Below are 15,540 nucleotides of genomic sequence, written 5' to 3'. Positions count from 1 at the left end.
ACTAAACTGCTCAGTGTAATCCTGATAAGTCAGTTATGAAAGTGCTGGGTAGGTCAAGCCATTTTATTTGAAATGAGTTCGCATGTCGGCCACTTGGGGGCAGCAACGCACACTAGAATAACATCACTGACAACAAGCGGGTCAATAGTGAAGGTGTTAGCAAACAAAGGTTCAATCAGACATGGGGCAACATTAGCAAGTCCTCCAGTTTCAGCAGCGACATGTCCAACATCGACTCACTGTTCACCAGGTCGTCACTACATGTTGATTTATCTTCAAGATGTAGAGGAAGGATTAGTCCATTTGGTGACGCTGAATAGTCCTAACTATTGTTCTCTTATGACCCTTTTCTGTTTGCCAACTGAATCAGTTGGAACGCAGAGTCAGCAACTATTGTCTATTGTCCCATTTTCATGAGCTCATCGCCGTCTGTCTTTGATTTATTCATGGACGGTTTGCGCAAGATTTCCGTTCAACTCAAGCCATTCTCTTCGATCTGCATCCTTTCAATTCATGAAATAATAATCAAATATTACATCGTCTCCCACTTTGTCCTGAAATATGGGGGTCGCGGGGTTGCTGGAGCCAATCCCAGCTGACATAGGACGAAAGGCGGGACATCCTAGGGCCAATACACAAACAACCATTCACTCTCACATTCACACCGAAATCAGAAAAAAATAAAAGAGGGACAAAGGAAAGGAAACAATAGTTGTGAATTGCTGACTCTGCATTTCTAGCAGTGTTACCACCAAGTTAAAACTAAACAATGAGTTAAAGGAGACCAAACTGCTGCATAGCTGAGGAAACCTTATAATATATAGTTATAAATTGATAGTTTACAGTGAAGGTTTCAGTGGCAGCTGCTCTTAAGTGGTGCTGGCAACACTGTAAGGTTCCTGCCCTTTAAATCTCCACATCCTTCAATGAGATGAAAGCTCTCTGATTTATTCTAATCAAAAGACTGCTAAATACCAAGGCTATGGAGCCCATGGACTAACCTTCCTCCAACACAAAAACAACCACACTCACTGCAGACTAAAGGGCCAGGTGATCTTCTACAGGCCAAAGCTTCTGTGACTCAGAGGGAGACGAGACAGTGGCAGGCAAAGGTTTTAGCATGTGGCATAATTGCAGCCAGCCTCTCCTGCTGAGCGTAATTAGTGTCAGCTAGTGTGTCACTTCCTGTGGAGTTTCATTTATTAGAGATGATGATTGGCTGAGGTATAAAACCTGGGGGTGACACCCCCACCTCCTCGCCCAGCAGGAGCAGGGCAGCAAAGAGAGGAGCTCACCTGCTGAAATCTCCCCTGCCTTGTATAATGACCTCATTAAGACGTGAGTTGTTTTTCCACTTGTAAGTGATTGCTGAGCAAGCAGTCACCACTTCATGTTCTTACCATGTCCAAAATGTAAATGTTCAGTCTTACTATATGATTTGCTCAGCGTAACTATGGCGACCGTGACAGGAGAATTATCTTGACTGAAATACAAATGATCAGCAAACAAAAGCTACACTTGTACTTGACTTGTTTTTGACACCAGGTAATCCAAGTGCTCACAGTGTACAACAGATTCAAGCTCCTGGTGCCCTAACTGAAGCTGAGGTTTAGGACAGGTTTAGGTCCTTGTTTAGGACAAAGAATCACACAGAAATGTCTTCAGGTTTTTTCAGGTCTTTTTCCACTGTTCTATCCATCAGTCACTCTATATACAGTATATACTGCTATTTTAGTACAGTACATTTTCCCCTTCTTATTACAACTAGATGGTCAAAAATAAATCAGCGATACCAAAATAACACTGATTAACCCTTAGTACTTAGCAGGTACACTCATAATAAAATTCAATGGGAATAATACACAACTCCTAATATGGACATCCTGGGGGTGTTTATAGGTCACATATTCAAGCTTTAAAATAGAGGTTTTTTTCATCTTCTTACATGTTGTTGAGTCAAAGTTATGATTACTTTTATATTGCTTTTTTAGTAGTGATATAAAGTAGCAATAATTGTGCAGAAGTCAGAAAATAGACCGTTTTTCTTTTGTTTTTGTTCATAAAAATGAGCCAAGTGAACTTTAAACTGTGAAATATTTCCGGATTTCACAAATTCAATCTGGGGCCACACAGTAGTTTAGAGGTTAGCACTCTCGCCTTGCAGCAAGGGCCTTTCTGCATGGAGTTTGCATGTTCTCCCCGTGTGTGTGTGTGGGTTCTCTCCGGGTTCTCCAGCTTCCTCCCACAGTCCAAAAACATGCACTGTGGCGACTAGGTAAATTGGACACTCTAAATCAAGGGTGGGCCACAAACAGCACAATTTGATCTTAAGTGGGCCGGACCAGTAAAAATAGTAAAATAATAGCATAATAACCTGTGACCCACAAGAACTCCTTTGTTTTTTCTCCTTTGTTTTACATTTAATGAGGGATATTTTTACAAAACATGAAATTTATAAGTGCAATTTCAACAATATCATGCCTAAATTTACTATTTACACATCATCTATAAAGGCATAAACATTTAGTCGCAGGTATCTGGAATTGAAAAATATTGCATTTGACCTTTAGATTGTAATCATAGTGTGAAATTTTGACAAATTCATCCTGTGGGCCGGATTGGACCCTCTGGTGGGCTGGTTCTGGCCCCCGGGCCGTATGTTTGACACCCCTGCTCTAAATTGACCACCGTGTGATGGACTGGCGAACTGTCCAGGGTGTACCCTGATATAGCTGATATTGGGACAGATGATGACTGACTGACAAATTCAATCTGATTTTAAACATTATGAGTACTTTTTACTCGGGTGTGTTTATGGTGAAAATGTGAAACATGGAGGTTGTGCTGAAAGAAAGGATGCAAGACACTATGTCACACATAGCAGTGATTGCAAACAACTGAAAAGCAGCTGAAATGCTCTGTGTTCTAAGGGTTAACTAAGTATTTTCACAGCAGACAGACACAATTCATGTTACTGATGACATTAACAATGCCTTTAAGAAGAGTGACACAGTGAACTACTGTGCACTCTGAAGCTGCTGAGGCTAAATGAAACTGAGACATTATTATATTGATTCTTTACACCTGTGATTACTACAGGGCTAATTATCCACTGATAACACCAAACTCAACGTCTAAAAATCAAACCATATTTTATCCCTAGTGTATTTGCAACGATTGAATATAAGAGTATGCACTTCATAATTGACTTCATAATTCCCATAATTCTGTTCTCATGTAAAGTATAAGCTTTAGTCACTTGTAACTTCAAATTGATTTTCAGTAAAAAAAATGTGCATGTTGAAAGTAAATTTAGGTTTATTAATCAATCTGTAGGAACGTTTGCATTATTGCTGTATTGATTGAAAGTGAACCCATTTTATTGTACTATGCCTTGAATGGGGACACAGTGATTGATGGTGACAGGTGGCCAGTTAAGCTAAGTTAACACCTGGGATGGCGGACGCTGATTGGGCTCATTTACCAGAATAAATGTCTGAAGTGAAGTGAATACTGGAGGAGTGTTATTGTTATACGTTCCTTTAATTGTTACCCTCTTAAAACTGTGATGGTTAACCTTTCAGTGCAACAATGACTGAATGGCTATCTGTGACCTCAGTGTTTGAGGACAGGTCACTACCTCTGGGGCTGATGGCGGGAAGTGTTCCTCTGATCGAGGTACTTGCCTGTGGCAATAAAAGGTCAACATTAATAATTAAGCAGAGGAAAATGTCATAAGGGAAGGTGAGCAGCAATAAAGACGCATTAGGTAACCATGAGTTGACTCCTGCATCTTAAATATCCCTCTTCCCTCCTTACATGTCAGTTTTAGTCGAGCAGCCGTCACTGGTGTCTGTAAGATTTAGAAAAGCGTGTCTCACATCGATGTGTCCTTACATGTGGCTTCAGTGTTCTTCACAGCGGGGTTACTGTTACAGCACAGAGACAAATCGATCACATATCAACTCAGGCGCGGTTCCCTCTCATGTTGTTTACCCCCTTAACTGTGAGATTGTGACCTATCCTCTGTCTTCAGATCAATGTAGAGAGAATTTCTTATGAGACTCCCACCGAGCGGCGAGTCCAGTGAAACGACGACAGCTCTAATTAGAACCCATGGTAATTTTAATGGTTGCCCTTATGATAATATACCTAATGATGCCATGTCAGCAGGAGTCCATCCACTGATGTCTAATCCATCTCATTAAGACTTTGCTTGTTTGTCTGTGTGTGTCAGTCAGAAGGATTTATGTATGCAGATTCACACAATCCACTGGATTACTGCTGTTAATCCATGCCTTTCTCACAACACGACACCATTTTACCAGACACACGTTGAACGTATTGAGCCTTGTCTTTATTGGGAAACACTGATCAAATGATCCAGTGACAAATAAGTTGACAGGAGCGACAGGTTCTGTCACATTTACACACAAACTGCAGAACATCACATCACTTTGTGTCATGAAAGTGGTTATATACTGTTTGATACATGGCATAGCAAACACATTTTATGCTGTGCCGTAAATTACAATGTCATTTTTAAATGAAAACATTTCTCAGAGCATCAGCAATCAATGCTCAAATACAACAATATATCTGCAACTTGTTAATTCAGTATATGCCAGTATAATATATATAATCTAACAATATAAGTTCCTCATTTAACAACAAAAAAATATCTTATATACAGATGATACTGCTCTATTCGTAGTGCACACACTGACTCTTCTCTTACCTTTGAATAATATCATGCACACAGTTGACATAACCAGTGATTAATGGTGTAGTACCGAGATGAGGTCTGCTGCTGTCTGAGGATTTAATGAAAGCAATGTTACGATCAGATGGAAGGCGATGATTATTTTTTGCCCTCTTTGCTCTCATGCTCCCACGGCACCGGATCATTTTCACCTGCGTTTGTTCCCGTCTCCCTCCCATGCCAGAACTGCTCCACATCAGACAAGACAATCCCGTCCTTGAGGCTGACCCTGTCTACGTCTGTCTCTCCCCGTCCTCCTCGTCCTCCGCTCTGTTCAGGCTGAGATGGAGCATTTCTGCCAGAACCTGTGCTGAAGCTCTCTCCTCGTAGCTGGACTGAGGTCTCTGGTCTGGGGCAAGGCGACTGGAGAGAGGTAGGGTTGTGTGGTCCAGGGTATGGTTTTGGTGGAAGTTGTTTGCGCAGGGTGAGGCGCCTCCACAGCCCCCTGTAGCCTTCTCTGAACTCTTCAGAGAGCGAGAGGACAATGAGAGGATTCACCAGCGATATAGAGAAGGTGAGAAGTTGAGCTGAGAGGATGAGAAGGAGGGGAGGAGAGGAGAGGAAAGGCTGAGCTCCTTCAATCTCTTTTTCTGTAATATGACGCTCCCAAACCCACACAACCCACTGAGGAAGCCAGAGAATAGCCATAGCCACAGTCAGGCTGAATAACATCAACGTGAGCTTTCTGGACCTGATCTGTGTGCGCAGATTCTGAGTCTTACTGGAGCGGCGCTGGCACTGGCCGTAAGCCTTCCAGAAAAACATCAGGGCAAAGCTGAGAGGTGCACAGTACACCAACAGGGGGTAAGCTTTGACATACACTGCCATGAAGTACCGGGCTTCAGGAGGAACCATCAGCTCACACACCAACTCATGGATTCCTCTCTGCAGTGTCGCGAACAACCAGTGAGGCATGGTGACGGAGCAGGCAGACACCCAGATGAAGAAAAGCACCACCAGGATAGAGCCAATGTGGATGCTCACCTGCTTAGTGGGGTTGGACACATAGCGGTAGCAAGCATTGGCCAAGACTGCCACTGTGAAACTCTTTGCGGCCATGCAGGACTGGAGGAACCAGTCCGCCGTCTTGCACACAACCCAGCCCAGATCCCAGCTGCCCTTGGAGTAGAAGGCAGCCTTGAAAGGCATCGCAAATACCAGCACCAGGCCGTCAGCGAACATCAGGTTGAAGAGCAGGGAGTTGATGAGAGACAGTTTGCCTTTGTGTGCGTTTGAGAACAAGATGACCATTGCAGTGATATTACAAGCCACACCCAAGATACAGATGAGTCCCAGGATAGTCGGCACCAGGACCCTCAGCTCCTCAGGTTTCAGGTGCTGGAAGGAGCTGTGTTCATTTAACAACCCCTTGTCTGCGGAGTTGTTCAATAAAGTTGCATTGCACCCACTCAACCCCTCCATTCCTCTGGAGAGATGCTGATATGATGGCGAGGAAAATATACAAAAGTCAATTGCAGCGAAGAGATGAAAAAAGACTCAGGGTAGAAGATTTCAAAAAAGTTGGAGCTGTCTAAATTGAGTCTCTAAAAACGTCCACGCTCTCTCGCGTCAGTGAACGTATCGATTGAAAATCAGTAACCACAGTGGAGCTGCTGTCTCCGGGTTTATCCCGAGACACAGTGATGCAGCTTCTGTGGCTGGTTTTAAAGGTGCTGTTTGACTGACAGCTGCTGTTCCCAGCTGACAAAATGTGCGTAGACCACAGCCTCACGGGGCCAATTAGAAGAACTCTGCATAATGTGCACAGTATGACATTGGAATGTATTGGATTCATAATGTGTTAACGCTTGTGAATAAGTGCTTATTACACATGAAGGTTTTCTGTGCATTTTTGTAATATAGACAAGAAATAAGAAAGCACAGGGTTCACGCGTAGCTGATTAAGTTTAGCAGCTCCACACAAGTCTCTGTGTTTCTCAGTATGTTTAGATGTTCACAGGAAGTGATGTATTTTATGTCAAGACAGATGCAGACAGTTTGAAGTATGACTGAAAACATGAAGAAGTTTCAGAGGTTAATTCTACTGCTCAACAAAAAAACAAAAACCTGGTCATTCAGCAGTTTAATGAGATAAATGCTTCTTGTTCCCACCCACCCCTGCGATGCCACTGTATACACACAAGCGCTCACTCAGTCAGGTCTGATAGCACACACAGCATACAAATAATATTACAGCGTTTCATTTCACAAAGAACAACAAATGCAAAAATCACTAAAGGTTACACACGGCACCTTTAACTGTTGGCTATTTTTTCTTCTGCAGCTACAGCATTTTAAAATGTCTTACATACAAACAATCCATCGGCAATCCAAATCAATTTTGTCTATTTCTTGGGAGGGTCAGCAACCTTTATTCAGAAGTCAATATTTGTGTGAACTAATAATAAACCATGAACAATTGCAGGAAATTAACAAAACTGTGTAACAACTTTGTCGTGTGGGTGATGAAACGCATGTCTCCTCCCCTCTTTGTGAAAGCCTTTGCATGTCCTACTCTTGTGTCCACATGAGGACACCCTTGCACCATAATCAGTGATGAAAATAGTCAGGACATGAGACATTTTCATTCAACAGTCTTAACAGAGGAGGCCCAACACTGCAGGGTTTGAACTTGCACAGCTTTATTCTTTTTTATTCAAAGAAAGTCCAGTAAGCATAAAGACTGCATGGTCATTAATTGCATTTCAATACATTCTGAGCTATAAAAGTTTTTTTTTGTTTTAATTAGAAGTGTCACAAAGAAGGTTTGTCAAGAAGACATCACTGTTGAAAGGAATCACACTTAATAATTCCCTGATTTCACAGAGTTCATGTAGACCTTTTCCTGCTTTTCCTTTTACGGGACCCGGCTCACCAAGTTAATCTGAGACAAGCGAGGACGTTCAAACTGATCAGAGGCGTCAAACACAACCTGCCGCTGTTCCACGTCACCCGGCTTCAGCAGGAGCGGGGACGTGGACAGTCATGCAATGCAGCAACTTTAGATCAAGCATTTTATTACACTTCATGGCTCCTTCTGGAGGAAGCAGGTTTTATTTTGATAGCACCTGAAACGATGTGTAGATGATGACCAGTTAAATCAGAATCAGATTAAAAACACATGCAAAAACAAGATCAGGAGCCAGGCAGGCAATATGTAATGCCAAGAAATGTCACGTTATGTTTAGCATCTACAGATCATTTTCGGCACTGTCCAAATAAACGTGTTGAGCACAAGTTGCCTTGATATTTTTTTTATCAGTCTTGCTGTGGCTTTGTTGTGTGTGGTGACATCTGAGTGACTGCTGTGTGATAAGAGCGACGGTTACTTTGTACACACATCACAGCGCCCTCCCCTGAACTCACGAGCACGTCGTTTATTTTCCACTTGAAACCTCAGTGAAGATTTTTCTTTATTCAACGTTTGATTCTAAAGAGAGAGAGAGACGATGAGGGCGAGAAAAAAAAAAAAATCTAAAGTTAACATTTCATTTTAAAACATTCGCACTCCTGCCTTGTACTCTGTCCACCCCACCCCACCACCCGCCACCCCACACCCATAACATCAAACCCCAACATACCAAAAGAAGGCACCACAGCTTCTAAACAGACTCAGTGACCAAGAGAAGGACTCATTAAAACAACAGCATTAAATAAAAGGATCGACACAGCCTGGACGGGCTTCTTTCACATTACAGACAACTGTCTCCACAGAGAGACACAGAACTGGTGCTAGAAAGACTGACTGTGTTTGTGTCACAGGCAGAGAAACAAACTCTCCCAATCAGAGATATATAACAGTCTCATCCTCCTCTGGGAATTCTGAAGCAGGGTGCACTACTGTCCCTAAAAGAGCAGACTCAAAGACAGGGGGCACTGTTGCTACATGACAGTAATCCACCATCATGAACGCTTGGTTTCTGTCTGTGTGCTCTTTTAAATGTCGATCAGCTCCTTTCCTCAGTGTCCAAATGGCTGCTACGTCATGTTATTCATGCAGCAATCCTCTTGTTGCATAAATACACAAGATTTGCTTCCTCGGGCGTCCGCATTGGCTAAATAAATAAAACTCTCCGTCAGTTTGAAGAACCAAAGTCCATTCTTGATTTTCCTGGAAGCTTCTTCCACGTGTTGTACTGATTTCCCACTTCCCAGAATTCACTCTGTCCACTCTTCCACTCCGGCCACTGAAAACTCAGTTCTGTACGTCCACAGCTGAGCAGCAAAAAATAAACACACCAGCAGCAACAAGATGTAGGGAGAGGAGGAGAAGGACGGAGAGGGTAAAGAGTCCATCTCTCTCTCTCTCTCCTTTTAATGCCCACCCTCTCCCCGTGCCCAGTGACATGAGTAGAGGTCAGGAGTCAGCGGGGCAGATCACCCTCTAGTTCACCTTGTCTTGAAAGATGTAGAGGTTGTTGGTGGCAGCCACAGCGATGATGTTCTCGTGTGGGTGCCACGTGGTGTGAAGGATCTTCTTGCTGAAATCTAAGCTGTCGACGCTGATCTCATCTTTACGGCGCTTACCTCCTACACACACCTGCAGGAAAACATTAGGAGACCATTTAAAAACACTGATTTCAGTTCTAGGAATTCTATTTTGACCACGTGGGGCAACAGAAGAAGCACAACACTGACATCAATTTAGCTGCTACATTAAAATGACAAATGGACATGGACCTATTGTTGCATGTCATACTCCACCTCACACTCCCTGTCTACATCCAGGGGTGCTTTTAAGGAATACAGGGCCCCATTGAACTTTCTTTTTTGACTCCCACAAAGCATAAGATCATTCAAATCATACGTACAGTATTAAAATACTACGTTAATAATAATAGTAATTCTATATTTTGAGAAACACTACACTATAATGAAATAGAATAGAAAAGAACAGAATACAATAGCATTCAAGGTTATCACTAGCTTCACTTAACAATAGATTTCAATTAATGCTTATATTTGTCAATTTATGTATGAGTTTAGGTTTGAATAATTCATAAAAACATCACAAAACAGTCAAAAAGTACAAAAATAAGTCATGGAATTTTAAGTTTGATGTTTTTCAGCTGCTTTAAAGGCCCCCCCTCTTAGCTTGGGGCCCCAGGCAATTGCCCTGTTGCATGCCTCTGTCTATTGTTACTAAAGCTATCAAATGAGGGCAAAAATGCTAAATAAAAAAGTTTCTCAGTTGCTCTTGAGGCATTGCCCAGCCTGATGACATACAGCTTGTTCTGGGTCTAAGAGTCTACTCAGGAAAAGGTGATGAGTTAGGAGAGAAAGATGTGAGTTTCTGTACCTTGCGAGGCTTGAGAATGGCTCTGGGTTTACTGTTTTCTCTGGACGCTTCCAATGTGACGTCACGTTTGGTGTTGCGGTCAAACATTCGAAAGAAATTGTTATAGGAGCCGGTCATTATGACGCTAAAGAGACACAAAAAAGAGTGGCGTGTTATTGGGATGGATGGATGGATGGATGGATGGATGGATGGTGGATGGATGGATGGAGACTTACCTGTCGGATCCATTCCAGACACACTCAAACTTGTCAAAGATGCAGTCATTCTCATATAGAGAACAAAGTTTGCCACGCAAGTATTCATGAACCTGAAAACAAACAAAAAAGATGATTTTAAATTGTGAAAGTCCTCTTCAGCTCAACAAAAATGAACAGATCAAAAATAACATTTTAATATATACTTTAAAATGTTCACTTAACTTACAAAGTTAAGTAAATGTAATATCTTCAGCTTTATCTACTTGTTGATATTTTATTTAATTTGTTAAGTTGTTTATAAATGTTTTAAGTTTGTTTGGGGTACAAAGGACTCTAATACTAAATATATGAAGATTATTTGAAGCTGTTACTGTCAAAACGTAACAGCCTCTTGTCGCTCACCTGCAGTACCTTCACAGCCCACTAAGGGGGCTAAAGTCTACACTTTGGGCATCACTGATCTAAGCCCACTTGATGGATTATGTGTGGATTCTTCAAGCATCTAAATGTCCCCTCACTGCCATGTTAGCCACATGACCATAAGCTCCACTTTCAGACATCTATCCAGACCTGGTGACCTATGCTAAGATGTTAGGTAGCAGGTGGAGGACGAGCTGCTGATGTAGCTGATGGCCTTATCAATCATGACCCGCCCTAAGATGGCTTCCCCTGATCTGACCTCAGTGACCGCACACTGGGAGGTTTTGTCCTTCAGGTTGAATCAGCTCTGACACTATCTGTCTTTTCTCAGGGACAGTTGGTTTTCAGTACGCCCTCCTGGGCTAATCACTAACACGGACAGAGAGACACTGCAACTGGATTATGTTGAGTGATTAGTCTGAAATCAATAAGTTGTTATTTGATCCGGGCCTAACCAGTATTTGCTAGCTTCACCAGTCGAGGGGCATCTTTGGAGGCTTTCTAGTTGTCCACAGAGCACATGTAAGCGTGATGAAACTGTACCTGGTATGTCTCTAGTGGTTTGTTCTCCATCTGAAGGTCCCACACTTTGACAGTAAGGTAGTCCCTCGTCATCAGATAGCGCCCGTTGTGGCTGAACTTCACGTCGGAGATGGATGAGATGATTTCAGAGAAAAAGGAGCGGGTGGAGGGATCCTCTGGCTCTTCAAAGTCTGAGACAGAAAAGAGCAAGAAGCTGTCATCGTCTGACAGGAGGAAACACATTTATACACCATCGTAGTCGTAGGTGTTTAAGATATTTCTTTAATCATTCACAGCAAGAAAACACACGGTAGGTTTTGTTTGGGTAGGTGGGAGCCTTCATTAGTGAACAATAACAGCCACAACAATGCCTGGGCGCTGAGTTTGTAGCGGCAGCTGCATCTCTTCACAGGATTATTTCTCTGTGTGTTTAGGGAGACAGTCATGGGTCAGCATGCTGGGTAAATATTGGTTATGATTCATATTGATTTTGGCAGCTGCTCATCGGTGTGCAGGCCAGCACGCTGGGGATAAGAGCCAGACATTCCATCGTTAGCTGTCAACTTATTGTTCCTCCTCCTCCTTTTTCTCCCACCCTCCCCTTGCTCCTCCAAAAATGCCCCCACCATTCTCTCCCCTCCCATGTCCTCCCTGCTCCTCAGCCAAGTCTTGGAGAACAGCTCTGAGATGTGTCAGCGGGGAGTCTAACGAGGGATGTGGTGAGAGAGATAGAAAAATAGGGGGGGGATGAGGAAAACAAATCAATGTCAAAGTCCTGGGCCCTTTTGAGCCCCGCTGGATTTTTTTATATGTCAGTGAATGAGTGTTTGTGCATAAATGGGTGTGTGCATGTATATATGCATTTGTCCCCGCCCTCCCTCCCCTCCCACTCCAGCGGTGTATAATAGGGTCCCTGGGGAGTTGGCAGGGGATCTCTTTGGTCCCTGCCGCTCTGTCCGGGGGCTCAGCGCTTTCACAATCCTCTCCTATCCCTCCATCCTTTCCTCATCCACCCATCCATCCTCACATCCAGTAATCCATTCTGGTTGATACCAGCAGGATTTATAGGTACAGGAGAGGATACGTTGTGATTGTGTTTTTTATTGTTTGTGTAGGAGGTACAGGAGGATTTCTCTCTATATTTATTTATGTGTGTGTGGGAGTGCTTGTATTTGAAGCTGTTTGGGACCCCTTCTGGCATAAACACAGACGTTGTGAGGGTTTCATTGGGCTGTACAAATGAATGGAAGTCAATGCTGTGTCCTGACGAAAAAAAACTTATATGTGTGTGTGTGGGAGGGAGAGAGAGCGTGAGGCAGGGCATTGCATGTGGCTCTGAGCCATTCACATTCATTCAGTGAGACAGTAGGTCTGTATTAACAGACCTGTCCTGAGGCTAACAAGAGCACCTGCCGCTTCCCTGTGTGTGTGTGTGTGTGTGTGTGTATCTCTGAATCCCACAATTTGAAATCTACACACACACATTTTTGTGTGATTCTTATTTAACCCTCACAGCGCTCATGTGAAATGTAACAGTCGGTGTGTGAGCGCACGGTCCAGTGAGCACGTCAATATGTCTGAGGAAATGACTGACATTATCGAGCGGCAAGGCGTGTCCACGAGGGACTAATGTGGTTGCTTTTAAGACATTGATTTCCCAGCGAAAATGTCAATGTATTCATAATTCATTCCAACAAAGTGTATGCATGCGACGCGACGCTTTATAAAAGGCCGTTCATTGGTTGAAGCACACGCACGGATACACAGATGCATGAACAAATTAGTCATCTTGGTGGATGGAGCAGGTGGACGGCTGCATGTCAGTGCTACACAAAGGTGTTGCTGAAGCGGAATCATTGAGTGTGACTTTGCAGCATGAGCGCCGAGTGTGTATCTGTTCTTCTGGTGAACATGCAGCACTCTCTCCGCTTTCCAATTATAACAACAAAGGTAGACATAATGAGGTACAGTAGCGTGGACATAATAATTAAAGCTGCAGTAGGCAGAATTACTATAAAACACATTGACTGTGGAGTTCAATCTGCAGGTGGTTAAAGGTGCAGTGCGTCACTTTTTGGTGATTTTTGTTGTTAATGTTATTATTCTGCCTCGATATGGAATGGTCCGTTCCATTTTGCAGTATCCTTCCCTTGGGTTACAAGAGTACAGGTAGAGCTGGACAGAAAAGGGTCACTCCCCTGCGACCAGTGTTTCTTCAAAGCCCACTGTCTATTCACATACGAAGTTTAAAAGACAAACAGCTAAAAAACTAAGCACTCAGCTGTTGTGTCACGTTCAATGTTGTTCATTGTTGTCGCACCCATACCATGTCAAGCTACGTAACTTGCTGAGGCGGCCATCGAGCAGAGCACACACTCCGCCCGTCAGTCAAGACACAAGCCTGACCCAGGGCTTTAAACAGTACCGTACTGTACCTTGATGGAAACACGGATGATTAGGCCTGACTGAGGTAAGAAGCATTTACCTGCTGAACCAACAGGGGTTTTTGAGCAGTAGAATTCACTTCTGAAAATGTTTACTTTGTGTTTTCGGTCACAGTCCAAACTGTTTTGCAACTTTACTAGCTCAATGTTGCTGTTGCCTCCAACCCTGCTATACTGACAAATACAGAGTTCTGTCCTGAGCTCTTCTTATTAAATGAACATGGACATTCATTTGTGACAGGTGAGCCGAGGCAATCTCTTCATCACTGAGACTCTCTCTGCTGATACTGACACACGTTTTGTTGACTTTCTTGTCCAGTTCTCTTTAAGTTTTTGAAGCAGCTGCCCTTTGATTGGTCAGTGTCCCAAGACAAGCCAGATCTTTGGCTGTAAACAAAGCCCAGAGTAGGAGCTGAAGTCTAGTTCTCTCTCTGATCCATGATCAGAGAGAGTTAAGCTGAAAGGTGGATATCAAATTATTGATCAATAAAGCCACAAGATCCTCACTACTGTACCAGCTGTCATTGAATTCCTTTAGCTGAGCTACATGATAAGTAGCTCTACATTCTAACAATCGTCTGCTCCGTGACATTGGTCTCTCGGTCTCAAAGACCTGACAGTAAACCTCAGAGAAACCTTTCAGCGTTTCACTATCCAATCAGGAGCCAGAACTCCATAAAGAGTGAATGAGTGAATCGATGACCACACCACACGTGCTCCTGAGGTAAAGAGAGCAGGAGTGCCTACAGAATGGTCATGTGCTGTTTGCATACTCACATTTGCAGTGCTTGTCACAGAGAGCGGCCTGTCTCATGTCACACAGGCGTATCGAGCCCTTGCTGCTGCTGTAGGCAAAGGTGTGACAATGCTGCGGGTGAAACTCAGCTGAGGTGATCACTTCCGTCAGCTCCTCCATGTTGGCTGGCTTGATGTCCACAATGTCTGAGAGACAGACGCTAAGGACAAACACTGATTCGTAGACAGCTTCCGTTATGAATCATTCAACTGACAACTAACACATGCAGTTGTGTAATTGACTTGTTTCACGTCTAAACAGTTTTGAATAACAAAGGTCAGCTCCTAATCACGACTGAAAGGATACTGAAGCTGCGGTCTGTGATCTCCAGGTTCCACAGGTTCACCCTCAGGTCGTCAGTGGAGATGTACGTCTGAACGTCGGAGTTGACCGAGATGGAGTTGATGTGGTAGGTGTGGGCATTGCTGAACACACGTCTGGCTGTAGCCTCGACCATCAAGTCCATGGGCTGCAGCACTGGCACCTGTCAATCATCAGTTCAGAGAGGGGGGAAAGAAAATGTAATGAAAAAGGATAATCCTGAAGATTTGGGCTGATACATTATTTGAGGCACTTTGAAGCTGGTTTCCCAGAGGCCTTCAGAGATACAGTATGTATCTGTGATGTGAGTGTGTGTGTGTGGCTGTGCATGTACTTATCTGCATGAATTATGTGAATATAAAGCAACTGTTTGTGTGTGTGCGTGTGCATGTTATTGTGAGGCACAGACGACCCCAGGGATTCATATGACATTTACTGCACAAATCTTAATGCAACAGAAACAGTGGCTGAGGGGGCTCCGGGCCTGTTTGATGAGCTGCTTCAATCAGCCTGAGAATATCTGTGCAACACAGCTACTCGATGACCCCCCCCCAAGCCCCCCCCCCCCCCCATGTCTCCGTCTGTCTCATAATATGCTGAAGAAGAGAAAAAGAGAAAGAAAGCAAAGGAGGCAGAAAGAGAAATGGCCCGAGGCCGTCGCAAGGCCCTGCTGAGGAATGATAACTGAACTTTACAGATGATTCCTGTCTCTCTCTCTCTCTGCATATATATCTATCTATATATATATATATATAGATATATATGTATAGATATATATA

The 15,540-nt window shown here is 43.4% G+C and overlaps 2 protein-coding genes across 4 annotated transcripts in view; both read right to left on the bottom strand.

Annotated features, from left to right (window-relative positions):
* Positions 1 to 4,335: 4,335 nt before the first annotated feature.
* Positions 4,336 to 6,324, bottom strand: gpr151 (G protein-coupled receptor 151). Its single transcript, XM_044040769.1, has one exon. The coding sequence runs from the start codon at positions 6,182 to 6,184 to the stop codon at positions 4,862 to 4,864; it is 1,323 nt and encodes a 440-aa protein (XP_043896704.1). The 5' UTR covers positions 6,185 to 6,324; the 3' UTR covers positions 4,336 to 4,861.
* Positions 6,325 to 7,387: 1,063 nt separating this feature from the next.
* ppp2r2ba (protein phosphatase 2, regulatory subunit B, beta a) overlaps positions 7,388 to 15,540 on the bottom strand; it is a 51,976-nt gene continuing 43,823 nt past the window's right edge. For all 3 annotated transcript variants that reach the window (XM_044040245.1, XM_044040246.1, XM_044040247.1), the window contains exons 5-10: positions 14,747 to 14,924; positions 14,422 to 14,586; positions 11,222 to 11,391; positions 10,277 to 10,368; positions 10,062 to 10,185; positions 7,388 to 9,302 (exon numbers count right to left, since the gene is read on the bottom strand). In XM_044040245.1, coding sequence (XP_043896180.1) covers positions 9,147 to 9,302; positions 10,062 to 10,185; positions 10,277 to 10,368; positions 11,222 to 11,391; positions 14,422 to 14,586; positions 14,747 to 14,924 — 885 coding nt within the window. In that variant the 3' untranslated portion in view covers positions 7,388 to 9,146. The remainder of the gene's footprint in view (positions 9,303 to 10,061; positions 10,186 to 10,276; positions 10,369 to 11,221; positions 11,392 to 14,421; positions 14,587 to 14,746; positions 14,925 to 15,540) is intronic.

This window comes from Solea senegalensis, linkage group LG12, assembly GCF_019176455.1.
Source record: "Solea senegalensis isolate Sse05_10M linkage group LG12, IFAPA_SoseM_1, whole genome shotgun sequence".
Lineage (NCBI taxonomy): Eukaryota > Metazoa > Chordata > Actinopteri > Pleuronectiformes > Soleidae > Solea > Solea senegalensis.
The sequence above is the reverse complement of the archived record's forward strand: the minus strand, read 5'-3'. Positions and strand labels throughout refer to the sequence as shown.